Raw genomic sequence first — 23,700 nt, forward strand, 5'->3', positions numbered from 1 at the left:
ACGAGGTGGTCCTTCACAATGAATCCTGGTCCGTTTAGTACCAAAGAGCATGTTCTTATAACCGTATTTGCAAACTCAGGCGCAGGTGCTGTTTACGCTAGTCATATTATTAGTGCTGTTAAGCTTTACTACAAGAGAAGGCTTGATTTCTTACCTGCATTGCTCGTTATGATCACCACTCAGGTAAAAAGTGATTTGATTTTTTAGTTCGTGTTTATTGGTATTGAGTTTCTAGGTTTAGAGGCTTGTCAACTGAGAGTTTTTTTTTTCTCCTGTTTCTTGGGCTACAAGGTATTAGGATTTGGTTGGGCTGGTATGTATAGAAAGCATTTAGTTGAGCCTGGTGAGATGTGGTGGCCAATCAATCTCGTTCAAGTATCTCTCTTCAGGTAATGCTCCCTTTCTAATGATGCTCTGATGTTTTTGATTAAGCATTTTAAAAAAAATATCTGATTTTGCATCATACACAGAGCATTGCACGAGAAAGAGAAGAGATCGAAATGGGGGATTAGTCGAAATCAGTTCTTCGTCATCACGCTCATCACTAGCTTCTCCTATTATATCTTACCTGGTTATCTCTTCACGGTCTTAACCACAGTCTCTTGGCTATGTTGGATTAGCCCTAAATCGATTCTAGTCAACCAGCTCGGTTCAGGGTCAGCGGGTCTAGGTATTGGTTCCTTTGGTCTGGACTGGTCAACCGTCGCGTCATACCTTGGAAGCCCACTCGCTAGCCCTTTTTTTGCTTCTGCAAATATTGCCGTTGGGTTCTTTCTTGTGATGTACGTTATTACACCTCTCTGTTACTACCTAGATATCTACAACGCCAAAACCTTCCCAATCTACTCCGGTAAACTTTTTGTAGCCAGTGGGAAGGAATACGATGTAAGAAGCATCATCGATGCCAATTTCCGCCTCGATCATAAGGCTTACGCAGAGACCGGACCAATCCACATGAGCACTTTCTTTGCCGTGACCTATGGACTAGGTTTTGCAACCTTGACTGCTAGTGTTGTCCATGTCCTGCTTTTCAACGGCAAAGATCTTTGGAATCAAACCAAAGGAGCCTTAGGGAAAAACAAGAAAATGGATATACATACAAAGATCATGAAGAGGAATTATAAAGAAGTTCCTCTTTGGTGGTTTCTTTGTATTTTCGCTGTAAATCTTGCAGTTATTGTCTTTATATGTATCTACTATGAGGCACAGATTCAGCTTCCATGGTGGGGAGCTTTCTTGGCTTGTTTGATAGCTATCTTCTTCACTCCTCTCGTTGGTGTCATCATGGCCACTACTAACCAGGTTAGAAGAAAGATACACACGTTTAATAACTTGGCTTCACGATCCGGTTATGATCATTAAATCGTGTTTCTGTTTTTATTTTGTAGGCGCCGGGTCTGAACATTATCACCGAATACATAATTGGGTATGCATATCCAGAGAGACCAGTTGCTAACATATGCTTCAAGACTTACGGATACATCAGCATGTCTCAATCTTTGACTTTCCTCGCTGATTTGAAGCTTGGAACTTACATGAAGATCCCACCAAGAACCATGTTCATGGCACAGGCAAGTCTTCTTAATTTTATGTGTATGTGTCACATAAATCTGTGAAAAAGATAACACTTGACAAGTTTGTTGTTGTTTTCACAGGTTGTGGGGACTTTAGTAGCAGTATTCGTTTACGCATTAACAGCTTGGTGGCTAATGGCAGAAATCCCAAATATCGGTGACACTTCTCTGCTTCCACCAGGAAGTCAATGGACTTGCCCAACTGATCGAGTCTTCTTCGATGCATCAGTGATTTGGGGACTCGTGGGACCAAGAAGAGTGTTTGGTAATCTTGGAGAATACTCAAACATAAACTGGTTTTTTGTAGGAGGTGCAATAGCTCCAGCAGTGGTTTATTTAGCCACAAGACTCTTCCCAAACAGGAAATGGATCTCAATGATTCACATCCCTGTTCTTATTGGAGCCACGGCTATGATGCCACCAGCTTCTTCTGTTAACTTCACGAGCTGGCTCGTTTTGGCGTTTGTGTTTGGACATTTCGTGTTTAAGTACAGAAGAGAGTGGTGGCAGAGGTATAACTATGTTCTGTCTGGAGGAATGGATGCAGGAACTGGATTTATGTCTGTGCTTTTGTTTCTTGCGTTGCAACGTAGTGAGATTGCGATTGACTGGTGGGGGAGCTCTGGTGAAGGTTGCTCTGTTGCTAAATGTCCGACGGCTAAAGGTGTTATTGTTCATGGTTGTCCTGTTTTCTAAACTAAGATTCTCAGCTAAACTGTATTTGTATTCCTTAAAAACATTTTCGTTTACAACTTTGGTTTATATGTTGTCTGTAAACAAAGCTGCTTCTTCTATAACATAAGACAACAAAAAAGTACATTTATAGAGGGAGAAGACAATAGAAGTCGCAAGAATCCAAAACAAAGCAAAAACAACATTTGGGTCGATGAACAAACTACGAAGATGATGTAATTTCACCACTACAAGTCCCAACCAATTTTGCATACAGGGAATGTCTTAAAAGAAAAGGCTTTACAAAGTTCTGAAAAATCATTTCTCTCTTCTCTTTTGTAAACATCAAGATGTCTCTTCCTTGAGCCTGTACAACGTGATCTCTTGCTGCTTGAAGTAACGTCGATCCTCTTCATCCACCAGCACAAGATTCAGATAATACTTTACGCTGAATTTGTTGTTGATGTTCGTATGTGTTGGTGTCAGATCATATGGTGTCAAGAAAACTCTTACAGGTATTGATTCGCCTGCAACATTAGTCTCAAATCAATACTTCGTTACAAAACTCACAAAAGGTCTGAATGAGTTTTGGAGTATATGATGAATGTACCTCTAACTGGAGCACCATCCATTAATTCAAATTTGGCTAGTGTTTCTGTCTCGACGTGAGTATTAGCTCCTGCACCTGTTGATTCTCGCCGTCTGATCTCAAGATCCATATTCTTTATCTTGATTCTCACCAAAAGAAAGTATATTTTCCCAAGGATAACATCTTTTAGGTGATACCTGCATCCAGACCATAGCGAATTAACTGTTGTTGTCAATTTTCCTTACCACTCGAGCCTAAAATTCTACAAATCAAGTTGTCTTACTTGCTTTTGTTGTACTCAAACTCGATATGGAGGCAGTCCTCAATTCCAACTTCCATCTACAGAACGGGTAAGGGTCCAATGATTAAGCATATCTAATGCAAATAAAGAACTGAAATATCCAAAACGTCATTCACTATCAAAGCAAGAGCGGTAAGGAACCAGTAAAAATGAGAGTGAACAATGGGCGAGATTGAGTTCAACTAATTTTTTTCTAAAATGAAAAACTCGTATCATATCAGAACTCACCTTAATGCTGTTATTGATTGGAGGAGGCGGGACATAGTTACGGACCTGTTTCAAACCAGTTAAAGAAAGCTAAGTTTATCTTAAAATACTATGTTGTCAGTTGTCACAAAGATACGCGTATACGTAAAAAAAATACCACAAAGTCCTGGTATTCCACGATGCTTCCAGCATAGCCACGTGTAACTGTTACTTTGAGAACATACCTGAAGAAAACAGGGACAAAAAATAATGTACTACAGTACGCAGAATTAGGAACTTATATATTGTTTCCATCTGATGTCAAAGAAAGATATGATATACCTTAGGCGCACATTCACGCCATTGTATGTCTCATATGGCATCTCAACGCTCGAAAATTCAAAAGGGTATGTCTTTCTTTCATATATTTCTCCAGGTACATCAAGCTCACGCACTGGAAATTAGAAATAGAAGCCACATAGATAGTTGATCAATCAGTTACTCAGAAGCCACATAGATAGATAATCAGTCAGTTACACAGAAACCATGTCATAATGGAACCCTAAGTTTTGACTCACCCAAGGAAGTGAAGTCATAAAAGTTTCCTCTGTCAAAGTACATTTCTGTCAAAAAGAGAAACACAAATGTCATCGATAAGAGAAATAAAGACATGACTAAAAAACCAGATAACAAAACCGACATAATTCACAGTATCTACACACCTATTTGACCAAGAAGCTCAACTTTTACACCATTATGCTCGACCTTTTTCCCTTGATATGAATCAATGTGAATCTGAGAGAGACAATTTATGAAAAAGAAAGAAAAAAAAAAAAACTCCTTTTAAGCAATTCCATAAACCTCCTGATGACTAGGAAATCACAACAATACAAAAGTACCTTCCCAGCAATAGTTTCTTGACTCTGGAAAAGTGGATTCATAAGTATTTGTCCATTATCTTTCTTAATGGGTACCTACCGCAACAGAGGATCAATGAGTGACATTAAGAAAACCTGCAGCCTAAGTGCATATCTATAGGAGAAGCAAAATACGAATGTACCTGTTTACGATTTTTCCCATCAGTAAAGGTGATTGAAATATTACATGCCGGCTTGAAAGCTCCAAGAAGAAAATTCTGTGATAATAGTCCAACAAAAATGGGTATACAATTTAGAACAAGTTCACGCTAAAGAGAACCACCAAGTACACAGAAACAACAACACCAAGCAAAGAGCACTTACCATGATCAGAAGATTCAATCCCAATCCCAATCACAATCAAAACAACCTGTTCACAGAGCACACAGATGATACAAAATCAGCGGCATTCCCAACTTGAAACACCTAAAAAAGTTTGGTTTTTAAGCTAGAGCAGCTTCCAAATTTAGGCTGACCAGTCGTCACCACGAAATAGAAATAAACCCTAATCCCAAATCTCAATTCATGAAGAAGTAATCAAATAAACCCCTTCAGATGAGACCAAATCACATGGTAATGATACAACGATAAGAAACAAGACTTTATCGAGAGATTAGCCGCGAGATCAAAACTGAGATCTCCCCCCCCCCCCCCCCCCCCCCCNCCACCACGAACTTAGACTCGTATTGAACAACTTAACAAAATTTGGTACCTTCTGAGCTGAGACGAAGAAGAATCGATCAAATCGACGAAAGATTCTGACAGTTTGGGTTCAAGACGATCGCAAAGTCACGGAGGACGACAACAAAAAAGGCAAAAAAAAAAAAAACTTTTTTCTCAAGTTGACTACACAAAGCCCAGTTATATTATAAACCGATCGAAGCCCAGGTGGTATCATTGTCATGGACATTTACACGACCGTATAACATTCTAAAGCTGATAAAGAAAACAAACAAAGCTGATATTTTTATTCAAAAATTGAAGAATAAAAAAACAAATTTGTAAAATGTAAAGAAGCATAGCTTGAACTAGAAATGAAGTTCAAGTGAATTTCATTTCCTAAAGACAGCTTTAAGGTACCAACTTATTCAGCATATGAGCCTATAGACGGTTTACTGAATAAGTATAATATCTTTGGTTATACTTTTTGTGGCTATACAAAACTTTAGTGAAGAGCCTCTATTCCCAATCTCATTCTGAATCACGTTCATTTCTCATCCGAGAGACGAAAAGCTCTAAGATGCCGTTTATAGCTGCTTGGACCTCGTCAGCATCTGTTGGGCGTTTAAAACCAGAGTACTCGCTTGCAGCAACCTGAGTCTTCTTTGAGGTAGCAAACGCCTTTTCCAAGTCCAGTTGTGTCAATGGCCTAGGCTCCTACAAATTTCAGGAAACTCAAGATGTCAGTACTAAGAAATCAAGTGGAGGAAGAAAATAATTGGCATTCCTATAACCCGGATTCTTACTTACCGAAACTTCTCTGCCCTTTCGCTCCTCCTCTAAGATTTCTCTAATCGGGAAGTAGGCTGCTTTTTTGCAGAGTTCAAAGATATCTGATCCGGTATAACCTTCACATAAGCGAGCTACATGATCATAGTTGATATTTGGTTCAATCCTCTCTCCTTTCAAAATCACTTTCAATATTTGTGCTCTCTCTCGGCAATCAGGCATCCCGATCTCAAAGGCCTGAGGAAAACGCCTCAATATTGCTTCATCGAGCTCTGAAGGTCAGTTAGTTGCAGCAAGAACCATCACCCTCGCATTCTCTACAAAACAAAAAACACATCAAACTTCAGATAACACTCATGTTACCTACTTTAACAGTTAAACTTAAATAAGACAACGAGGACAAGAAAGTTTCAACTCACGGTCTGTAGTAAATCCATCCCATAAAGCCATAAACTCAGTTTTCATATTTGACATTGCTTCACTATCAGTAGAACGACGCTGGCCAAGAAAGCTATCCACCTCATCGATAAAAATAATAGCAGGTTGGAGTTTGTAGGCCAAGCTAAAGACAGCAGCCACTGAAGCAAGAAACAATACAAAACAACTCATAAATCAGTAACATAACCAAATAACATCAGTAACGTGAGCTCCTTCGACACATAAAACAAAATCTACACCTACCAAGCTTCTGTGCATCACCAAACCACTTGCTCATCAGATTCGAAACCTTCACATTAATAAAAACAGCTTCTGATTCTCTGGCAATGGCTTTAGCAAGCATAGTCTTCCCAGTTCCAGGAGGACCATACAACAAAACACCCTTCTGAGGACCAAGTAACTTCCCATAAGCAAAGAGCTCAGGTCTCTTCAATGGTAGAATCACAAGCTCATACAAAGCTTGCTTCATTGACTCCAAACCTCCAATAGAACCAAACTCCACATCTATGTGTAATGGGTTTATAACATCACAAGCTATAACATCCTGTTTTCACATATAAAACAAGATTTGAACCTTAAATCCCTAATCTTTCGATTCGAACTCAAAAAAAAAAAAAAAAGAACGAACTTTGAATAAGAAATTGAATCAATTGGGAGTCACGAAACTACCTCGTATTGATTGGTTTGAATAAGAGGACGACCCAAACGTTTGGCGATTTCTCGCTTATGCTGGAGAGACTTTTTAGCAGCGTCACGGTTAGGGTCAATTGATCGAAGACCCACATAGAGAACCAAGCTACTCAATGCTTCACTAGCGACGTACAGTATCAATTGCTCTACGAAATTTGAATCTTTTCTACCAGACGATCTCTTCATATCTTCGGATTTGGGAATTTTAGAGAAGTTACAAAGAAAATAAAAAAACCCTAATTCTTGAAGAGCGTGTGTGGGTTGAGAGGATAGGTGAAACTGTAGGGATGTTAAAAAGGGTTTATAAACCCAGCCCGGCCCGGCCGTGTACAAGCTCGGCCCTCCAAAAACCAATTTTGAATTTGGGCCCTACAAAACTAACACTAAAGAGCCTAAACTCGGTCCAGCCCTGACCCTGTAATTATTATTTTGTTTTCTCTTTCTAAACGTGTTATTTAATTATTGATGAGTTGAGTGATAAACTTTGTAGTGGTCGTAGAATCGAAGCCAGAGCCTTGGACTGTGTCTCTGCTATGCGATTATCTTCTCTGTTTTGGACTTCTTGAAGTTGAATCTAATAAGCCCTTAGATCTCAGGAAAATTCCTTATTCGTTCCCCAATCTCTTCTTTGGATTCGTTCATCTTTCAATCCCTAGTTCCTCCATNCATTGACTCCAAACCTCCAATAGAACCAAACTCCACATCTATGTGTAATGGGTTTATAACATCACAAGCTATAACATCCTGTTTTCACATATAAAACAAGATTTGAACCTTAAATCCCTAATCTTTCGATTCGAACTCAAAAAAAAAAAAAAAAGAACGAACTTTGAATAAGAAATTGAATCAATTGGGAGTCACGAAACTACCTCGTATTGATTGGTTTGAATAAGAGGACGACCCAAACGTTTGGCGATTTCTCGCTTATGCTGGAGAGACTTTTTAGCAGCGTCACGGTTAGGGTCAATTGCTCGAAGACCCACATAGAGAACCAAGCTACTCAATGCTTCACTAGCGACGTACAGTATCAATTGCTCTACGAAATTTGAATCTTTTCTACCAGACGATCTCTTCATATCTTCGGATTTGGGAATTTTAGAGAAGTTACAAAGAAAATAAAAAAACCCTAATTCTTGAAGAGCGTGTGTGGGTTGAGAGGATAGGTGAAACTGTAGGGATGTTAAAAAGGGTTTATAAACCCAGCCCGGCCCGGCCGTGTACAAGCTCGGCCCTCCAAAAACCAATTTTGAATTTGGGCCCTACAAAACTAACACTAACGAGCCTAAACTCGGTCCAGCCCTGACCCTGTAATTATTATTTTGTTTTCTCTTTCTAAACGTGTTATTTAATTATTGATGAGTTGAGTGATAAACTTTGTAGTGGTCGTAGAATCGAAGCCAGAGCCTTGGACTGTGTCTCTGCTATGCGATTATCTTCTCTGTTTTGGACTTCTTGAAGTTGAATCTAATAAGCCCTTAGATCTCAGGAAAATTCCTTATTCGTTCCCCAATCTCTTCTTTGGATTCGTTCATCTTTCAATCCCTAGTTCCTCCATCACCTCAATTAGAGCGAATTGATTTCTACGAAGATCGTGTGAGTGAATTGATTTTGAGAGGTCCGTCAATGGTGATTGGGAGTTGGGAAGAAGAAAAAAAATTGCCTAAAAAAACCTAGACTAAAACGTCGTCGTTTTCAAATAGAAGATTGAAGAAGAATAAAACAGGGTCAGTTCGAACTTTTGCACAACTCGGCCCTAGACGAGCTCGAAATATTAATAACAAAAATACAGGGTTACGGTCCAAGATATTTAAACGAGCCGGGCCAACCCTGTAACTTTAAGCCCTTCTTAACATGGCTAGGTGAAAGGAAGAAGAAACTGAAATTACAGGAAAGGAACAGCTCTGGTGGCACTATCGTAATATTGTTAATAATTTTTTTGTGTATTTTCTTTCGGATAGTAATTTTATCATCAAACTGGCCCTGATAGGCCTTGTTGTGTGGGTATTAACTTCACCAATGGATCTGAAATTAAAAGCCTTCGAAAGCCCAATTTCTTTATTAAGATTTTGTGAGTTTTCGTTAGAAACATTTTTATTTAATAATCCTTGATGTATTACTATTAATTTAATAAAATTTAATTAATATTAAAAAAATATGATGGTAGAAATATAGTTTTTTTTTTTTTTTGTAGAGAAATACTATTTCTTCATCTTTGTTATTATTTATTAACTTCATTTTGATACAACTACTGAACTACAAGTGCATGAGTTTATCGAGTTATCCCTGACACGTTTCATTGTTTCAACTCCGGTGCACTCTTTTTCGTATAATGGAAGTGGAAGAGAGAGTTGACCTTTAGCATGCATATAACGCATCATCAACCTCAAATTTTATTATTATAATCCGAGATCAAACCCAAAACGTAAATTAATGTATTATGGGAAATCATCCTCATCGTGACTATATGTGAGTTTGACACTTTGTAATTATCACCTTTTGTAATTTAATTAATAGATATTTAAAATAAAGATACACATTTTCAAGATGAGATTAATTATATAAATGATTTGATTGATTTAAAATGTCACATTTGGAATTACTAAAAGACAAAAAAAAAAACACTTTAATGAAGTTGACTTCAACTTATACAATCAATGACACCCCCTTAGTATTTATGAAAATTTTTGTGACCAACTGACCACACACATAGTAGTAAAACAAAATTAATTGAACGAAACGAAAATTCGATGATTTTTTTTCTTTTTGTCAAGCTACACTAGCTCGATGACTTTGATTGTGTAATTCAATAACAATAGATTTTTTTCTTTTTCAAACAAAAAAAACAACAGCCAAGAAGTTTTGATATTTTTCTTTACACAGTGAATGTTATATTTGTAAAACTTACTAAACACAAATAAATGATCGATTTCAAAAGCGCAATCAATGATATCAGAAAATGGTTTTGGTTTGGAATCAAACTGCACATGGCTTTCCGAAGGCACGTTAGACAAACGCTGATCTAACTAAAAGACGAGCGAGTTTCTTTGTAACGGCATATCAACCACGCTCTTCATCTTTTATTCACCGAAAAAACAATCAAAGACATATGGAGATCTTGGCCCGTTGGCCGTGCATACATCACAACAACAATAAAAGAAAATGTCTGTTTTTTGCATTGGTCATACTTTGTTTCGTCTGTTCTATGGTTTATTTTCTGTTGTTATTACCTTTCGAACGCTAACACTTTTGTAAGAAACGAAGAAAAAAAAAGCACCGTACCAAATTCTCAGCCTTCCACTTGTCGTTTTGTCACTTTATGTTTGGGTTCTCATATTCCAATTTTATGCTCTATCCCAAACCAAACACATAGTTGGGGATGCATTACTATCCACTAGAATATTAAAAGAAAGTTGATTAGGGAGAGCTTTATAATGACGTTTGAGGACGGTGATGTAACGTCAATGGAGAACATTGATTGATCGATAAAACTTAGGTGAAGTTTTAAGATCTAACTATATAGTATCTTACAACTTTTTTTTAGTTTGGCAGTGGAGAATCAATCTTGAGCTACACCAAACATGGGCGGAATATGTGAACATGGGCTGGTTTAAATCATGCCGATAAAAATAGAATTCGTTCATGATCGACTTTAAATACCTTTAAGGGTTGAAGGAATACGCCAAAAACATCTTTTATAATATGTTGAGAGACTTGATATATCAACTAAATAATTTGGCAGACTGATCGAAATATCGAACATTATAATATCAACGCAAAAATGGTTTATGAAAAAAACAAATTGTACTTTTTAGTTACTTAAATAAAAATCGATAAGTTAGGGCAATGATGGCTAACATACGAATAAATCCATAGAGATGGACAGAGCTGGGACATGTATATGGATAATAACAAAAGTAGTTTATAATATATATTTTGTCAAATTCGGTGAAGCTAAATAAATATTATGCTGCGAAAAATAAGTGGCATAGTGGTCCATACATTTTTATAATTTACTTAGAATATGCTATATTACAACCTCTTTAGAATAATAATATCAATGTATTTACACAATAGAATATAAATGGAAGGTTTGCTTCTTCAATAATTGTTGTGAAAAGAGACCGTATAAAAATAACTGAAAGTGCCATTTTATACCAAATCCTCTTTGCTTGGTGCGTATCATTTGGCATAAAGTGAACTATCATTTAAATGTCTAGGTCCAATATCCTTAAAAGGCAAAGACAAAAATGGGGTAGACCTAAAGAGTCAATTGATCAAACATGAACTAAAAGTTGTGTACGATCATTTTTTCAATCATTAGAAACTGCAGCTGACCCATCGATGCCTAGCTATGAAGATAAGCATGGTCAAGCTGAGAAGCTTAGGACATAAAGAAAACTTAAATAGATAAGTCATATGGTTGATCTTGATTTTCTTCCACCTACTATTAAATGAAAATAGATAATTATCGGAGTCAGTACCCATGTTGTGAAAAAAAAAATCAAAATGATTATTCAAAACAATGCATGGAAAAAGCATTGGAACCTTCGTTGGTTTCATGAAGCAATCAAATACTATTAACTTTTGCAATCAAATATTGTACGTATAAGAAAAACTATCAAGAAGATTTCACTCATACTTTATAAATTTTTTGTTATCTTCCTTTGATACTGCGCAGCCACATCACTACTATGCTCTCTCAGAGTCAGAAGTACAATGTAAAATTGTAAAGTATTGCAAAGTGCCTAACACTTTCAATATCAATATACCAAATACCAATAGAACGACCTTTTAAATAACTCCACCTACCGCTTTAATAATACTATTTCTTTAATTTTCTTAATCATCACGTGTTGTATTCACCAAATTACACTTTCCTCTTTAAAAGCTTTTTTTATATTGAGTACTGTATAAATTTAACGTTTATTAATTCCCAAAAAAAGAAGTACGTCAAAAAAGTCAGAAAAAGAAAAGTGTAATTCATACAAAAGTGAGTTGTATTGTTCTGTTTTACTTCTCCGTAGTGCCTCGTAGTATGTGCGTAGCACAACAAGATTCGATCATATACTTGCATGCATACTAGACATCCGAAAGTTATATTGTCTAATATGGTTTGTACTCACACAATCTATGTGTTACAATTCGGTTCAAATTTTATAATGTTTTTGTATGTAGACGACAAATGAAGATTAATATAGGGTTTGTTTGCAAACGTATTGGTTTGCAAAAAAAAATAAAAATAAATTATTGTCTTAATTGAGAAATTAATTAAATTATTGAATTAACAACAAGCGTTACCCGATGAGTGCTAAGAGTTGTTTAGACTTAATTACTGAACACAATTGATTGCTCGCGACTATTTTTGCTTGCCCCTGCTCAAGTTTTTAACCTTGAGACTTGAAGAGAAATGTGAATCTCTTTTTTTTTTTGGATCTTTTGTTCATGTAAAAGATTTTCTGTTGTCGATCGTATTAACTATAATTATGTAATTCGAGTTTAATTAAGACTTTATATGTATTAAATTATTTTGAAGAACAAACCAAGGATTATGAATAGTGGTATTTATAATCGTTTGGCTGGAATTTTTAGAGGACCGTCGGAATGGTAAATTTGTTCTACTGCATGCAGTACGTACGTCTAGTGACTCTTTCCCAAAATATTACATGTAATCGAGTATATATTTAGACTAGTAACATGTGACGTAAACGTGCATATGGCATCATCTAAATGACTTGAAGATGTTACATAGACCATGCATATGATATTTTATTAGGGTAAAAGTCAGACAACTCTTTGATGAAACATTTGAAAGCAGAAAACAACCCTTTCCAAACCAAAGTAGATAAATTTGAAAACAATATTTTTCTATATGCATGTTGTCTAATACTCTAATTGTCATGGGATGATTATTAGAAGCATCTTAAAACTATTTAATGTGGTTATCTTCTTAAACTCAAAACATATCGGACTCATAAATGGTATCTATACCTCTAGTAATACTTCCTCCGTTTTTAATTAGTTTGTACCTTTAGTAATACTTCTTCTTCTTTTTTAATTAGTTGTTGTTTTAGATTGTTTCACACAAATTAAGTATATATATATATATATATATCTAGTATATTATACTTTGTTTGATTATTAAAATTTCAAAATTTCAAATATTTTATTTATTTAATAAAAGACAAATAAGATAATTTTCTACTAAAATAATATTGGAAAACAAAAAAGACAATTCAATAAAAACAAAAATATCAAATCTAGCATGATAACTACTATGAAACAGAGGGATTATTTTGTAACTAAATGAAGTAATTTTCCAAAGATTAGTTGATTGCTACTTGCTGTTTCCAAAGATTAGTTGTTTGCTACTTACTGGAAAAATTACCAGTAAATAATATACTATTAGCATTAGATCTCTAACTATTAATGAAATAACTATTACAATAATCACTTATGTGATCTGTTTAATCATATTACTAAAGTTTTTATACCACTATCTAAAATAAAATAATTTAAAAATAAATAACTAACACTTGAGCATTAACTAGCCAACTAGAGTCTATACAACATTAAATACAATAATGTGAACATAAATTTACTTACCACGGCTATTAAACAATCGTACATTAAATTATTTATGACGAATTAAACAAGTTTAATTGGGAACGGTCTTATAAATTTCAATCTAAAACAAGTCTTGCGCTAATTCAATCAATCATATGTTCTTGCAGAAGAATGGTATAATTGGATTGAACTTTTATCTGATCTTATCCGATTACGCAGGATTAGTCTTTACATCGACGTACCAATTCAGCCAAGAAACGTCCGAATATAATAGTCCAGTTCTACTTATAGAGAGTTTGACGTGTAGACGTAAAAAATCAAAAGTCGAACATGTTGAATAGTTTATTCGACTTTCATTTTCTCTTGGGTTTTGGTTTGTTTGTGACCACATGGTATGGAGTTGATATTTACCAAGTTCTTGCTTGACTACCTTATAAATAAATATATTGTTCACATTGTCGAGAGTTATGTTTCCATATTTTGTGTTTTTAGTATTTAATCATGTGGTCAAGAAAATAAAAAAGGTAGTTATGGCATAAAATTGCTCATAATGTCATCGTCGTGTTTGGATTAAAAGACAGTCACTTGAACCGGAATCTTGGTTTTACCAAATAAATCCAGCTTTACCAGTCAATTAAAGAATAAATGTCATCACTTCTTTTCAGTTTCACATGAATGCCACCAGATTCATTGAGTTAAAACATGTATTCTATAATTTTTAAAAAGGTCAATTAAGATTTTTAAAAGACTTCAGATTTTGTAATCTGTGACTGGTTAACGTTAATATGTTAAAAATCTCTTATAACTAAAAAAAAAATTGGTGAAGGGATTAATCATGAAATAAAAATATTTGATTTAACTTCCACAAAATGAAATAAGTCTTTAAAAATAGAAATGCAGTCATAATTTATATCTCTGTCTCACAAAAAAAAAAAACAAATCTTGGTTACTAGTAAAAATATATGGGATTAGAATAATTATAATTAAACTAATATCCTCCATCTTTTTGTTTGTCCCTTTAGAAGGTCAATTAAAGTGACATATATGAAGGTTACATATGGGATTAGATTAATTAATTATAAATTAATTATTACTCCTCCTTTTGATGATTAGCCCCTTAATAATGATTATTTGTACTACATAACCCCAAAAGAAACTTTTTTTTTTCTTTTTTCCTTTCTTCTTTAGTGTAGTACTACTGATGTCAACGTGCGGTACACAAGAACCCAAGATCCCTTTTCTTCTTCGTTTTTAAGCTTTCTTCTTCTTCATCTCTGCTTCCTCTATATATAAACTTTAAACAAGTCACCAAAGTCCATTTTACTTTTAAATCTACTACTACCACTTCTGGCTATTCCCTTGAGTCTTCGTTTCGTGTAAGCATTTAATGTTTTGGTCTGCTTTTAAACTTGTTTTTATCTCTTTGGGAAGTGTGGAGTGTGGTCTTCGTGTGTGTCTGTTTCATTTTATCAGTTACGTTTCATTCTCTTGTTCTCTTGATATCAGAAAAAAAAAAAAACTCATCCTGTTACTGTTCTTGATTAATGGTAGATTCTTGAGTATAATCCAATGTTATTTTTTTTTTATTTAGATCTCTCTGAGCAAAAGAGATCATTTGCGTCATTTGATTTGATTCTATAGCTTAAAGATTATGCAATAGATTAAAATAATCTCTAGCTTTGCTTTTTTTTTTTCTTTTTCTTTTTCTTTTTGCTAAGTAACTGTTTCTTCCTATTCTTCAGATAATCAAGCATGGTCCAAAAGTTCTAAACTTTATATAAAATTCCCAGAATCGGATTGATCCAAAAAAAGAGGTGCCTTTTTTTCCTCTCGTCACTATCTCTAAAAAATAAGTTTGTTTTTAATTTGATAGTAATTATTAAAAGAATCTGTCTTTTGGGTTCTTGTTTTTCCAGTATTACCACACAAAAAAAAAAAAAAATCAAGAAGAGGAAGAAAAAAAAGCAGAGTAAAAATGAGGAGCATGATGTTTGAGAGAGAGGGAAGGAATGAGATAGAGAGAGAAGAACTAGATGACTTGGAAGAGACGCAAAACGAAGCAGATGATTTCAAGTCAATACCTCCATGGAGGAGTCAGATCACTGTTAGAGGAATTGTTGCAAGTTTGATCATTGGTGTTATCTACAGTGTGATTGTGATGAAACTAAACTTAACCACAGGTTTGGTACCAAACCTAAATGTCTCTGCAGCACTTTTAGCCTTTGTCTTCCTTAGAAGCTGGACCAAGCTACTGACAAAAGCCGGGTTTGTGACTAAACCTTTCACTAAACAAGAGAACACTGTGGTCCAAACATGTGCTGTGGCTTGTTACAGCATTGCAGTTGGAGGTTTGGTGAATTTCTGACCAATTCTTTTTTTGGGTTGGATAGATTTTTTTTGAGCTTTGTGTTTTTTTGATTTGCAGGTGGCTTTGGTTCATACCTTCTTGGTTTGAACAAAAATACTTTTGTCCAGTCAGGAGGAACTCACACTGATGGGAATTATCCGGGAAGCACCAAAGAGCCTGGAATTGGTTGGATGACCGCTTTCTTGTTCTTTACTTGCTTTGTTGGTCTTTTAGCATTGGTTCCTCTAAGAAAGGTATAGACTTTAAGCTTCATGTTTCATTATACTGTAACTAGAGATGTTGTGGTAGGCCAAAGTTTGCGGGTCATATGAGCCGGACCAAACCCACTAGAGCCAACTTAGTACCGGGATTCATATAGGCCAAGTTTGGACTATTTGGCTGGTTTGGTCTGTCGCAACATCTCAAGATATGACTGGCTTGGGTCTTGATTGCTAAGCTTTCATTATGTTTTGTTTTGTCAACCAGATCATGATCATAGACTACAAGTTGACATATCCGAGTGGAACAGCTACCGCGGTTTTAATCAACGGTTTCCACACTCCTAAAGGCAATAAAATGGCCAAGTATTAACTCGATTTTTTTTTTCCGCAGTCTCTTTAGCTCTCTTTCACCACTACTTCTTGAGTTTCTGATTACAATTTAAAACCTTTTTGTATGCAGGAAACAAGTGGCTGGCTTTGTGAAGTACTTCTCGTTTAGCTTTATTTGGGCTTTCTTTCAATGGTTCTTCTCTGGTGGTGTAGCGTGCGGATTCATTCAGTTTCCTACTTTTGGATTAGAAGCTTGGAAACACTCGTGAGTAGTATTCTTCCGAATCAAATTATCATATACATATCAACTGATAAAAAACAGAATCTTGATGAATCTTGAAAAAACTTGACAGATTCTACTTCGACTTTAGCATGACGTACATTGGAGCAGGAATGATTTGTTCTCACATTGTCAATATATCTTTACTTTTCGGTGCGGTTCTGTCTTGGGGAATCATGTGGCCACTCATTAAAGGTCTTAAAGGAGATTGGTTCTCATCAACTCTTCCTGAAAGCAGCATGAAGAGTCTCAATGGTTACAAGGTTCCATACAAATAAAAAAGACTAATAATACTCTCTCGCTCTCTCTTTTGCGCAACTTCGTTCTTAATTTGTTCCTAACTCTGCAGGTATTTATATCAATCTCATTGATCCTCGGAGACGGGCTTTACCATTTCATCAAGATACTTCTTATCACAGCAAGAAACATGTATGCCAAGTTAAAGGATCACCACTCTGGGAAATCTAGTAAGTATACACCAAAAAAATATCGAAATCATCATTTTTATAATGTATCTGATATCCAAACGTAAACCGCAGATGCGGAGAAAGATAAACAATCTATTGCGGATCTAAAAAGAGATGAGATCTTTGTAAGAGACAGCATTCCTTTATGGGTTGCAGCAGTTGGATACGCAGCGTTCTCTGTTGTCTCTATAATCGCGATACCTCTAATGTTCCCCGAACTCAAATGGTACTTCATAGTCGTAGCTTACATGTTAGCTCCATCACTAGGTTTCAGCAACGCTTATGGAGCAGGGCTTACTGACATGAACATGGCTTATAACTATGGTAAAGTCGCTCTGTTCATCTTAGCTGCTATGGCTGGGAAACAAAACGGTGTAGTAGCGGGACTCGTCGGATGCGGATTGATAAAATCGATCGTATCGATATCTTCTGACCTAATGCACGATTTCAAGACTGGTCATTTGACTCTGACTTCGCCGAGGTCAATGCTTGTGAGTCAAGCTATCGGCACAGCTATTGGATGCGTCGTGGCTCCTCTCACTTTCTTCTTGTTTTACAAAGCTTTCGATGTCGGGAACCCTGATGGAGAGTATAAAGCTCCGTACGCTTTGGTTTACAGAAACATGGCGATTCTTGGAGTAGAAGGTTTCTCTGCTTTGCCTCAACATTGTTTACAGCTTTGTTACGGGTTTTTCTCATTCGCGGTGGCAGCGAATCTCGTTAGGGATTTGTCGCCGGAGAAGATTGGGAAGTGGGTTCCGTTACCTATGGCAATGGCGGTTCCGTTTCTTGTAGGAGGGTACTTTGCCATTGATATGTGTGTTGGTAGTTTGATTGTGTTTGCTTGGAATATGAGAGATCGGGTTAAAGCCGGTTTAATGATACCAGCGGTTGCTTCCGGTTTGATATGTGGAGATGGTCTTTGGATTTTACCGTCGTCGGTTCTCGCTTTGGCCGGAGTGAGGCCTCCGATCTGTATGAGCTTCATGCCGAGTAAAACTTAGCTTTTGTGAGTTTTACTTTTTTTTTTTGTCTGTGTATCGTCAAATTAGCTAAAGAAATCAGAAATGTCTAGGGATTTTCGAAATAAAAAAAAAGAGGTTGAGTAGTTATGTGTAGAATTGTATAGTATATACTATATACAATAAAAAGATTAAAAAATTCTAATGAAAATGTTATAACAGGGTTATTTATTAGAGTTCTCAAAGATTGTTATATAAGTACACTAAACCATAAGTCAATTTTTTTTTATAATAGTATGTGCACTTGTAAAATCAATAAACTCTTTTTGAATCCATGTCCCAGTAATCTTCTTAAATCCCATGAATAAATCAAATATTCATGGGATTAAAGTTTTCTAAAAGATATTTACCTTTTTGCAAAAATAGTGATATACAGTTAAATCACTACTATAAGATATGCTGATAAAAATAATTAAGGGATCGAATGGTTGTGGCAATTGGAAATTTCGAATGGACAAATTAGTTTGTACTTTGTAGATTTGAGCGTTTTGTATTTAGCATCTATAACCCATATTCCATAATTGAATTTTTCTTTTTTTTTAACAAACATAATCCATAGTTGTATAAACCAATTAAAAACCACTGTTACATGATCCAAGATTAGTCCGTTTTGTCCATTCAAAGCCTAAGATTATTTTCCTTTCTTTGACAGCATTTGAGATCATACGTTGTGTTTTTTTTTTTTTTTGTCTTGCGGTCAAAAACAGCACACTGAGACCACACGTCATATTTGCATTTTGTAGATACAAAACGTGGACCAGAAGTGTAGAAAACTTTTCACAACGTGATTTTGCAGAAAGCCCAATTAGATTGGATAAAAGTCAAAGCTCAATTGACCAAAACTACCCCTGGTCATCCTTTGACAAACCAAACCCTAGGCAATAATATTAAGGGTAGTTTCGTCTTTTTAATCAGAAGTTGAGCACAACAAATTATGAGTAGGTGAGGAACTCCATTTACTTAACCCCGTCTTGTTGCCATCTGATTTGAGCTTTGGAGCTATCGAACTTCTGAATCTGAAAGTCGAAAATTTTGTAATTCATCACCCTTTTGATTATTTCGATTTGAATCATCTGTTTATTTTTTTTGTTCTTCTTCTATTAATTTTGATTATAAAATATCAGAAAGACTTGATTTTGATCTTATGTGTTCTTGATTTTTGGCAGTTTGAGGAGAGATGGCTTCAGATCGCAAGGTTTTAACTTTCGAAGAAGTTTCACAGCACAACAAAACTAAGGATTGTTGGCTTATTATTTCCGGCAAGGTTTAGATCTTGTCTCTTTGTTTTGAGTTAAATCTCTATTTGAGTGAATTTCACCAACATATAGTTCTCTTCTCTCATTGATTTGTGTCAAAAGCTTCGATTTTTAAAGTTGAAAAGTTGGATTTTTACTGCTAGAAGCTGTTATCGAGCTGCTTGTCTGTTTGAATTCACAATCTTTGTTGGCCCTTAATGTTGTTTTAGTGAATACTTTACATTATAGGAGATTGATTTTGGTGTTTTCATTCAAACGTAGTTTGTGTCTACTGTATATCGTTAGTTAGTGGTTTCTACTTGAGTATGATCCGTGATTGTTGCTTTCTTGAGGTTGCACTATTGGTTGACGGTTTGGTTCTTGAACTTTGATTCAGGTATATGATGTGACCCCATTCATGGATGATCATCCTGGAGGTGATGAAGTCTTGTTGTCCTCAACAGGTGGGGCAAAAATTTCTCAATGATATATAACGATGGTTGCGCTCGCTGATCCATTGCGGGTTAGGAGCTGTTTGATGACTAAAGTTCTGTTGTGGTGTATTTCAGGGAAAGATGCTACAAATGATTTTGAAGACGTTGGTCACAGCGACACTGCTAGGGACATGATGGAGAAATATCACATTGGTGAGATCGATTCGTCTACTGTTCCTGCAACAAGGACGTATGTTGCACCACAGCAACCAGCTTACAACCAAGACAAGACACCTGAATTCATTATCAAGATTCTTCAGTTTCTTGTTCCGATCTTGATCTTGGGACTGGCTCTTGTCGTTCGTCACTATACCAAGAAAGACTAGAAGAGACGCCAAAGGCTTTTGCTTTTGCTTGTCATGGAATTCTCTCTGTATTTTCTTTCTTGCTATAAGATACTATTACTGTTGTTTGGTCTTGGTCTTAGACTGCATCTGTGTCCCTTACTGATTCTTGTTGAAATTTATAAACCAATAATCAATGTGTTGCTAGTGTTGCTGTTTTGAGTTTTATGATGACATGTTTTCGATTTTGATGATATAATAAAAGAGTGGTTCTTTTGCCACCGGTAAACAAAAGATTCAGTTTGATTGTCAGATACTGCAAATGAAGAAGAAGTGGGAAACTGGAATTCTAAAATTGAGCAAATAAGATTCAGACGATTGTGGAAACGACAATACTAGTTTGATTGTGATGTTTAAACATGTCTTGTCACATTTTCTCAGGGATACGAACTTCCAGTCTCTGATTGTGTGATGTTTAAACATGTATTGTCACATTTTCCCAGGGATACGAACTTCCAGTCTGATTGTGTGATGTTTAAACATGTATTGTCACATTTGCCTACTTTAAGAGTGCAAAAAAGAAGCAGACACTTAAGAGAGACATTGCAGGTCGAATCAGCAAAACTCATATATATCTTTATACACAAAACTACTCAAACAAACTATACCTTATAATACGTTGCGTTATATACAATACAACATCTATAAGAAACTACTCGAGACTCAACAATAGACCCAACTCAACTCAAACAACTGCTACTTGCCTCCAAATCCATCTGGCATCTCCTTGCAAGTTCCTGATGATATATCTTGTTTATATCTTTTTCCTCTTCGACTTTGACCTCACTGTTGGGTTCCCAATGCTCAGCAAGCGACGCAAGGACAGAGACAACATGAGTCATTTCTGGCCTCTGCTCTGGTTCCTTGGTGCAGCAGTGACATGCCAGTTCAGCTACTTCCTGGATGCTTCTTCGAGTCTCTTCGTCGACTTCAATGATATCGTCAATTACCTTTGCTAATGAATCTTTCTCAAACACCATCTTCCTGAACCAAATGGCTATGTGAGTATCAGATCGAGCCTCATCTATGGATTTTTGGCCGGTTAAAAGCTCCATTAGAATAACTCCATAGCTGTACACATCAACCTTTCTAGTGACCCTTCCCGTCACTGCAATCACAGAGTTTTCAGATGTGAGTTACAAATCGAACACATATATATAGATATATTAGAAAAAGGGTAAATGAGATTATGAGAAAACCGTACATGTGTATTCGGGTGCGATATAACCGAATGTTCCAACAATCTTGGTTCGAATTGATTCTCTGCCTTCTTCTGTAGACCAAAGTAAACCGAAATCAGAAACTTTGGCGCGCAAATCTTCTCCCAGAAGAATGTTCGAGGGTTTCAGGTCCCTGTGAATGTAGCTCTGACTCTGACGCGCTAGGGCATGGAGATACTCTACTCCTCTAGCCACATCCAACGCAATAGATAGGCGTCTAGTCCAGTCGAGTTGTCTCAATCCTTGGTCCTTCCAGTCAAAAAGATGTCTGCTGAGCGTCCCCTGCTGCATGTACTCGTATACCAACATGCTGTAGTTTCCGTCGAGGCAGTAACCATGAAGAGTCACAAGGTTACGGTGATGAACCTTAGTTAGAACTCTAACCTCGGATCTGAAATCATCAGCGCCTTTCCCACCTATGACAGGCTGCTCCATCCTCTTTATAGCAACCTCTATCCCATCCTGGAGTGTGCCTTTATACACTACTCCGAAACCGCCTCTCCCAACAATGTTGCTATGGCTGAAGTCATTCGTAGCATCCTTGAGAATCTGCAACGGGAATGCTCTGTTCTCGAGTTCGAAGACCTCAAAACACTGTTGAGTGTGTGCCAAGGCTTCATTCGGCTCTGATTGCCTATCAGCTCGCTTCGATCTCATAAGAAGATAGAGGGCGATGAATCCTCCTCCGGTAATTAGCAAACCAACAATCAAAACGCCGATCAGAAGTCCCAAAATGACTGGTCTTTTCTTGTTACCTGTATGTGAAGGAACAAAAATGTTGGTCGTGTTAATAATCCCCGGATTCCCTTCAGTAAGTGGAACTGTCGTCTTGAATTGCGGAACTTTCCCGTGAAGCTGATTGTAGGAAAGATCCAGAACTGACAACAGGTTCAGCTTGGTGAGCTCCCAGGGAATAGTTCCGGTAAGACTGTTGTGCGAAAGATCAATCAGAGTGAGTGATGTGATATCCGCAAACTTGGGAGAGATTGTACCCGTCAGGTTCATGTATGTGAAGCAAATTCCCTTGATCCGTCCGTCTAAGCAGTGTATACCATACCAATTACAAGTATCATTTGCTTTCCAACTCTCTGCATAATCCCGCGGCAAGCCACCTAATTCTCTGATTATAGAAAGAAGAGTATCTCTGTTGCGCCCTGGACTCAAATCACCTCTCACCAGTAACAACAAACAGAGGCAGAAGAAAATCCTGAACAAAAACAAGGATTAGGATATCTAGTACTAAGTACTAAACACACAACCATCATTAATTACTAATTACTAATCAGAACAAAAATATTCTGTCAAACCGGTTCAACTAGATTTGTCAAGAAAATATAATATGGAAAACGGTTTTCTTGTTGCATTATCAATGGCCATAAGGCTATTTTTAAAACACAATTTACACAAAGATATATCCTTAAAACGATAGATACAAATAATACCTGACTATATGGCACTTCATTGAGAGTGAAGAGAGATTGTCAATTAGTGTAGATCAACTGCGAGAGGAGATTGAGTGGGAATTGGCACTACAATAAGATTTCGGCAAGGATTTTGGTAGCTTAAGGCTAAACTCTTTGCATTTTTTGACTGACGGATATGGCTCTGTTAGGTCGGATTGAAAAAATTCCAGAGAAAAAAAGCAGTATTCGATCATAAACGAATGAAACAAGTGGTTTCTAATCCAGTCCATTTTCATTCTCTTTGGTCAAAAAAGGTTAAAGCATTGTTTAGTTCTTGAAATGGTAACTGCGCAAATGTTTTTCTTTTTATATCTCTCTGTTCAAATTTTCAATCTACCGCACATTTTGATGAAATCCATTAAAAATTCAAGAATCGTACTGAAATAGAGAGAGTGTTTGCAGGCTTGACAAAAAAAATAAAATAAAAAGAGAGAGTGTTGCAGAGGACGTCGCTAGAGTAGAAGATGAAGAAAAGATATATATAGTTCAAATTATACCAGTGATATAAACTCAAAATCGTTATTTTATGATTGTTAATTTTTAAAGTTATATGTGTGTAGGAATTAATATAATTGATATTTATTTGTTATACTAAAAATTAAGAGTTTGTATGTTTCTAACTTTGATATTTTTGTTAACATAAAAAATAAAAAGAAGGGGATAACAACATGTAAAAAAATCTTGATTTGTAAAAGAATATTTTTCAATATGTTGGAAAATTATAGGCATGAAAGAATTAATATATGTAAGTAATTACAAAAATATAAAAATTGCGGCTCTAGAAAATACCACATAGTCACATACACTGGAGTAATTCGGTAATGCTCACAAACGAGTCACAACGAGTAAACTAAAAGCTATCAAAGCAAAAAAAAAAAAAAAAAAAAATTGATTCAA

General features: G+C 36.1%; 5 protein-coding genes and 1 pseudogene across 7 annotated transcripts; 3 read left to right on the top strand and 3 right to left on the bottom strand.

The window, feature by feature from the left end:
* LOC104763423 (oligopeptide transporter 8-like) lies at window positions 7-2,270 on the top strand. The gene is made up of 5 exons (XM_019240353.1): window positions 7-183; window positions 292-389; window positions 471-1,302; window positions 1,389-1,571; window positions 1,656-2,270. The coding sequence occupies exons 1-5, from the start codon at window positions 19-21 to the stop codon at window positions 2,268-2,270; spliced, it is 1,893 nt and encodes a 630-aa protein (XP_019095898.1). The 5' UTR covers window positions 7-18.
* LOC104761371 (vacuolar protein sorting-associated protein 26A) lies at window positions 2,348-5,089 on the bottom strand. The gene is made up of 12 exons (XM_010484452.2): window positions 4,952-5,089; window positions 4,564-4,609; window positions 4,383-4,457; window positions 4,222-4,296; window positions 4,045-4,117; window positions 3,901-3,945; window positions 3,665-3,776; window positions 3,501-3,567; window positions 3,365-3,409; window positions 3,119-3,174; window positions 2,857-3,032; window positions 2,348-2,773 (listed from the first exon to the last, which is right to left on the bottom strand). The coding sequence occupies exons 2-12, from the start codon at window positions 4,564-4,566 to the stop codon at window positions 2,592-2,594; spliced, it is 909 nt and encodes a 302-aa protein (XP_010482754.1). The 5' UTR covers window positions 4,567-4,609; window positions 4,952-5,089; the 3' UTR covers window positions 2,348-2,591.
* Window positions 5,184-7,073, bottom strand: LOC104761372 (annotated as a pseudogene).
* LOC104761373 (metal-nicotianamine transporter YSL3-like) lies at window positions 14,555-18,214 on the top strand. 3 transcript variants are annotated; one of them, XM_019240356.1, is made up of 9 exons: window positions 14,555-14,852; window positions 15,123-15,194; window positions 15,297-15,728; window positions 15,806-15,981; window positions 16,214-16,311; window positions 16,409-16,543; window positions 16,632-16,821; window positions 16,908-17,025; window positions 17,098-18,214. In XM_019240356.1, exons 3-9 carry the CDS (start codon window positions 15,356-15,358, stop codon window positions 18,027-18,029), a joined length of 2,022 nt encoding a protein of 673 aa, XP_019095901.1. In that variant the 5' UTR covers window positions 14,555-14,852; window positions 15,123-15,194; window positions 15,297-15,355; the 3' UTR covers window positions 18,030-18,214. The 3 variants fall into 3 exon arrangements, with proteins under 3 accessions (XP_019095901.1, XP_010482755.1, XP_019095900.1); XM_010484453.2 differs by having other exon boundaries at window positions 14,555-14,756; XM_019240355.1 differs by lacking the exon at window positions 14,555-14,852 and having other exon boundaries at window positions 14,865-15,194.
* On the top strand, window positions 18,971-20,337 carry LOC104761374 (cytochrome b5). The gene is made up of 4 exons (XM_010484455.1): window positions 18,971-19,081; window positions 19,214-19,311; window positions 19,680-19,746; window positions 19,852-20,337. The coding sequence occupies exons 2-4, from the start codon at window positions 19,225-19,227 to the stop codon at window positions 20,100-20,102; spliced, it is 405 nt and encodes a 134-aa protein (XP_010482757.1). The 5' UTR covers window positions 18,971-19,081; window positions 19,214-19,224; the 3' UTR covers window positions 20,103-20,337.
* Window positions 20,801-22,345, bottom strand: LOC104763424 (receptor-like kinase TMK2). Its single transcript, XM_010486797.1, has 2 exons — window positions 21,325-22,345; window positions 20,801-21,228 (listed from the first exon to the last, which is right to left on the bottom strand). Exons 1-2 carry the CDS (start codon window positions 22,343-22,345, stop codon window positions 20,801-20,803), a joined length of 1,449 nt encoding a protein of 482 aa, XP_010485099.1.

Source organism: Camelina sativa, chromosome 18, assembly GCF_000633955.1.
Source record: "Camelina sativa cultivar DH55 chromosome 18, Cs, whole genome shotgun sequence".
NCBI classification, from domain to species: Eukaryota; Viridiplantae; Streptophyta; class Magnoliopsida; order Brassicales; family Brassicaceae; genus Camelina; species Camelina sativa.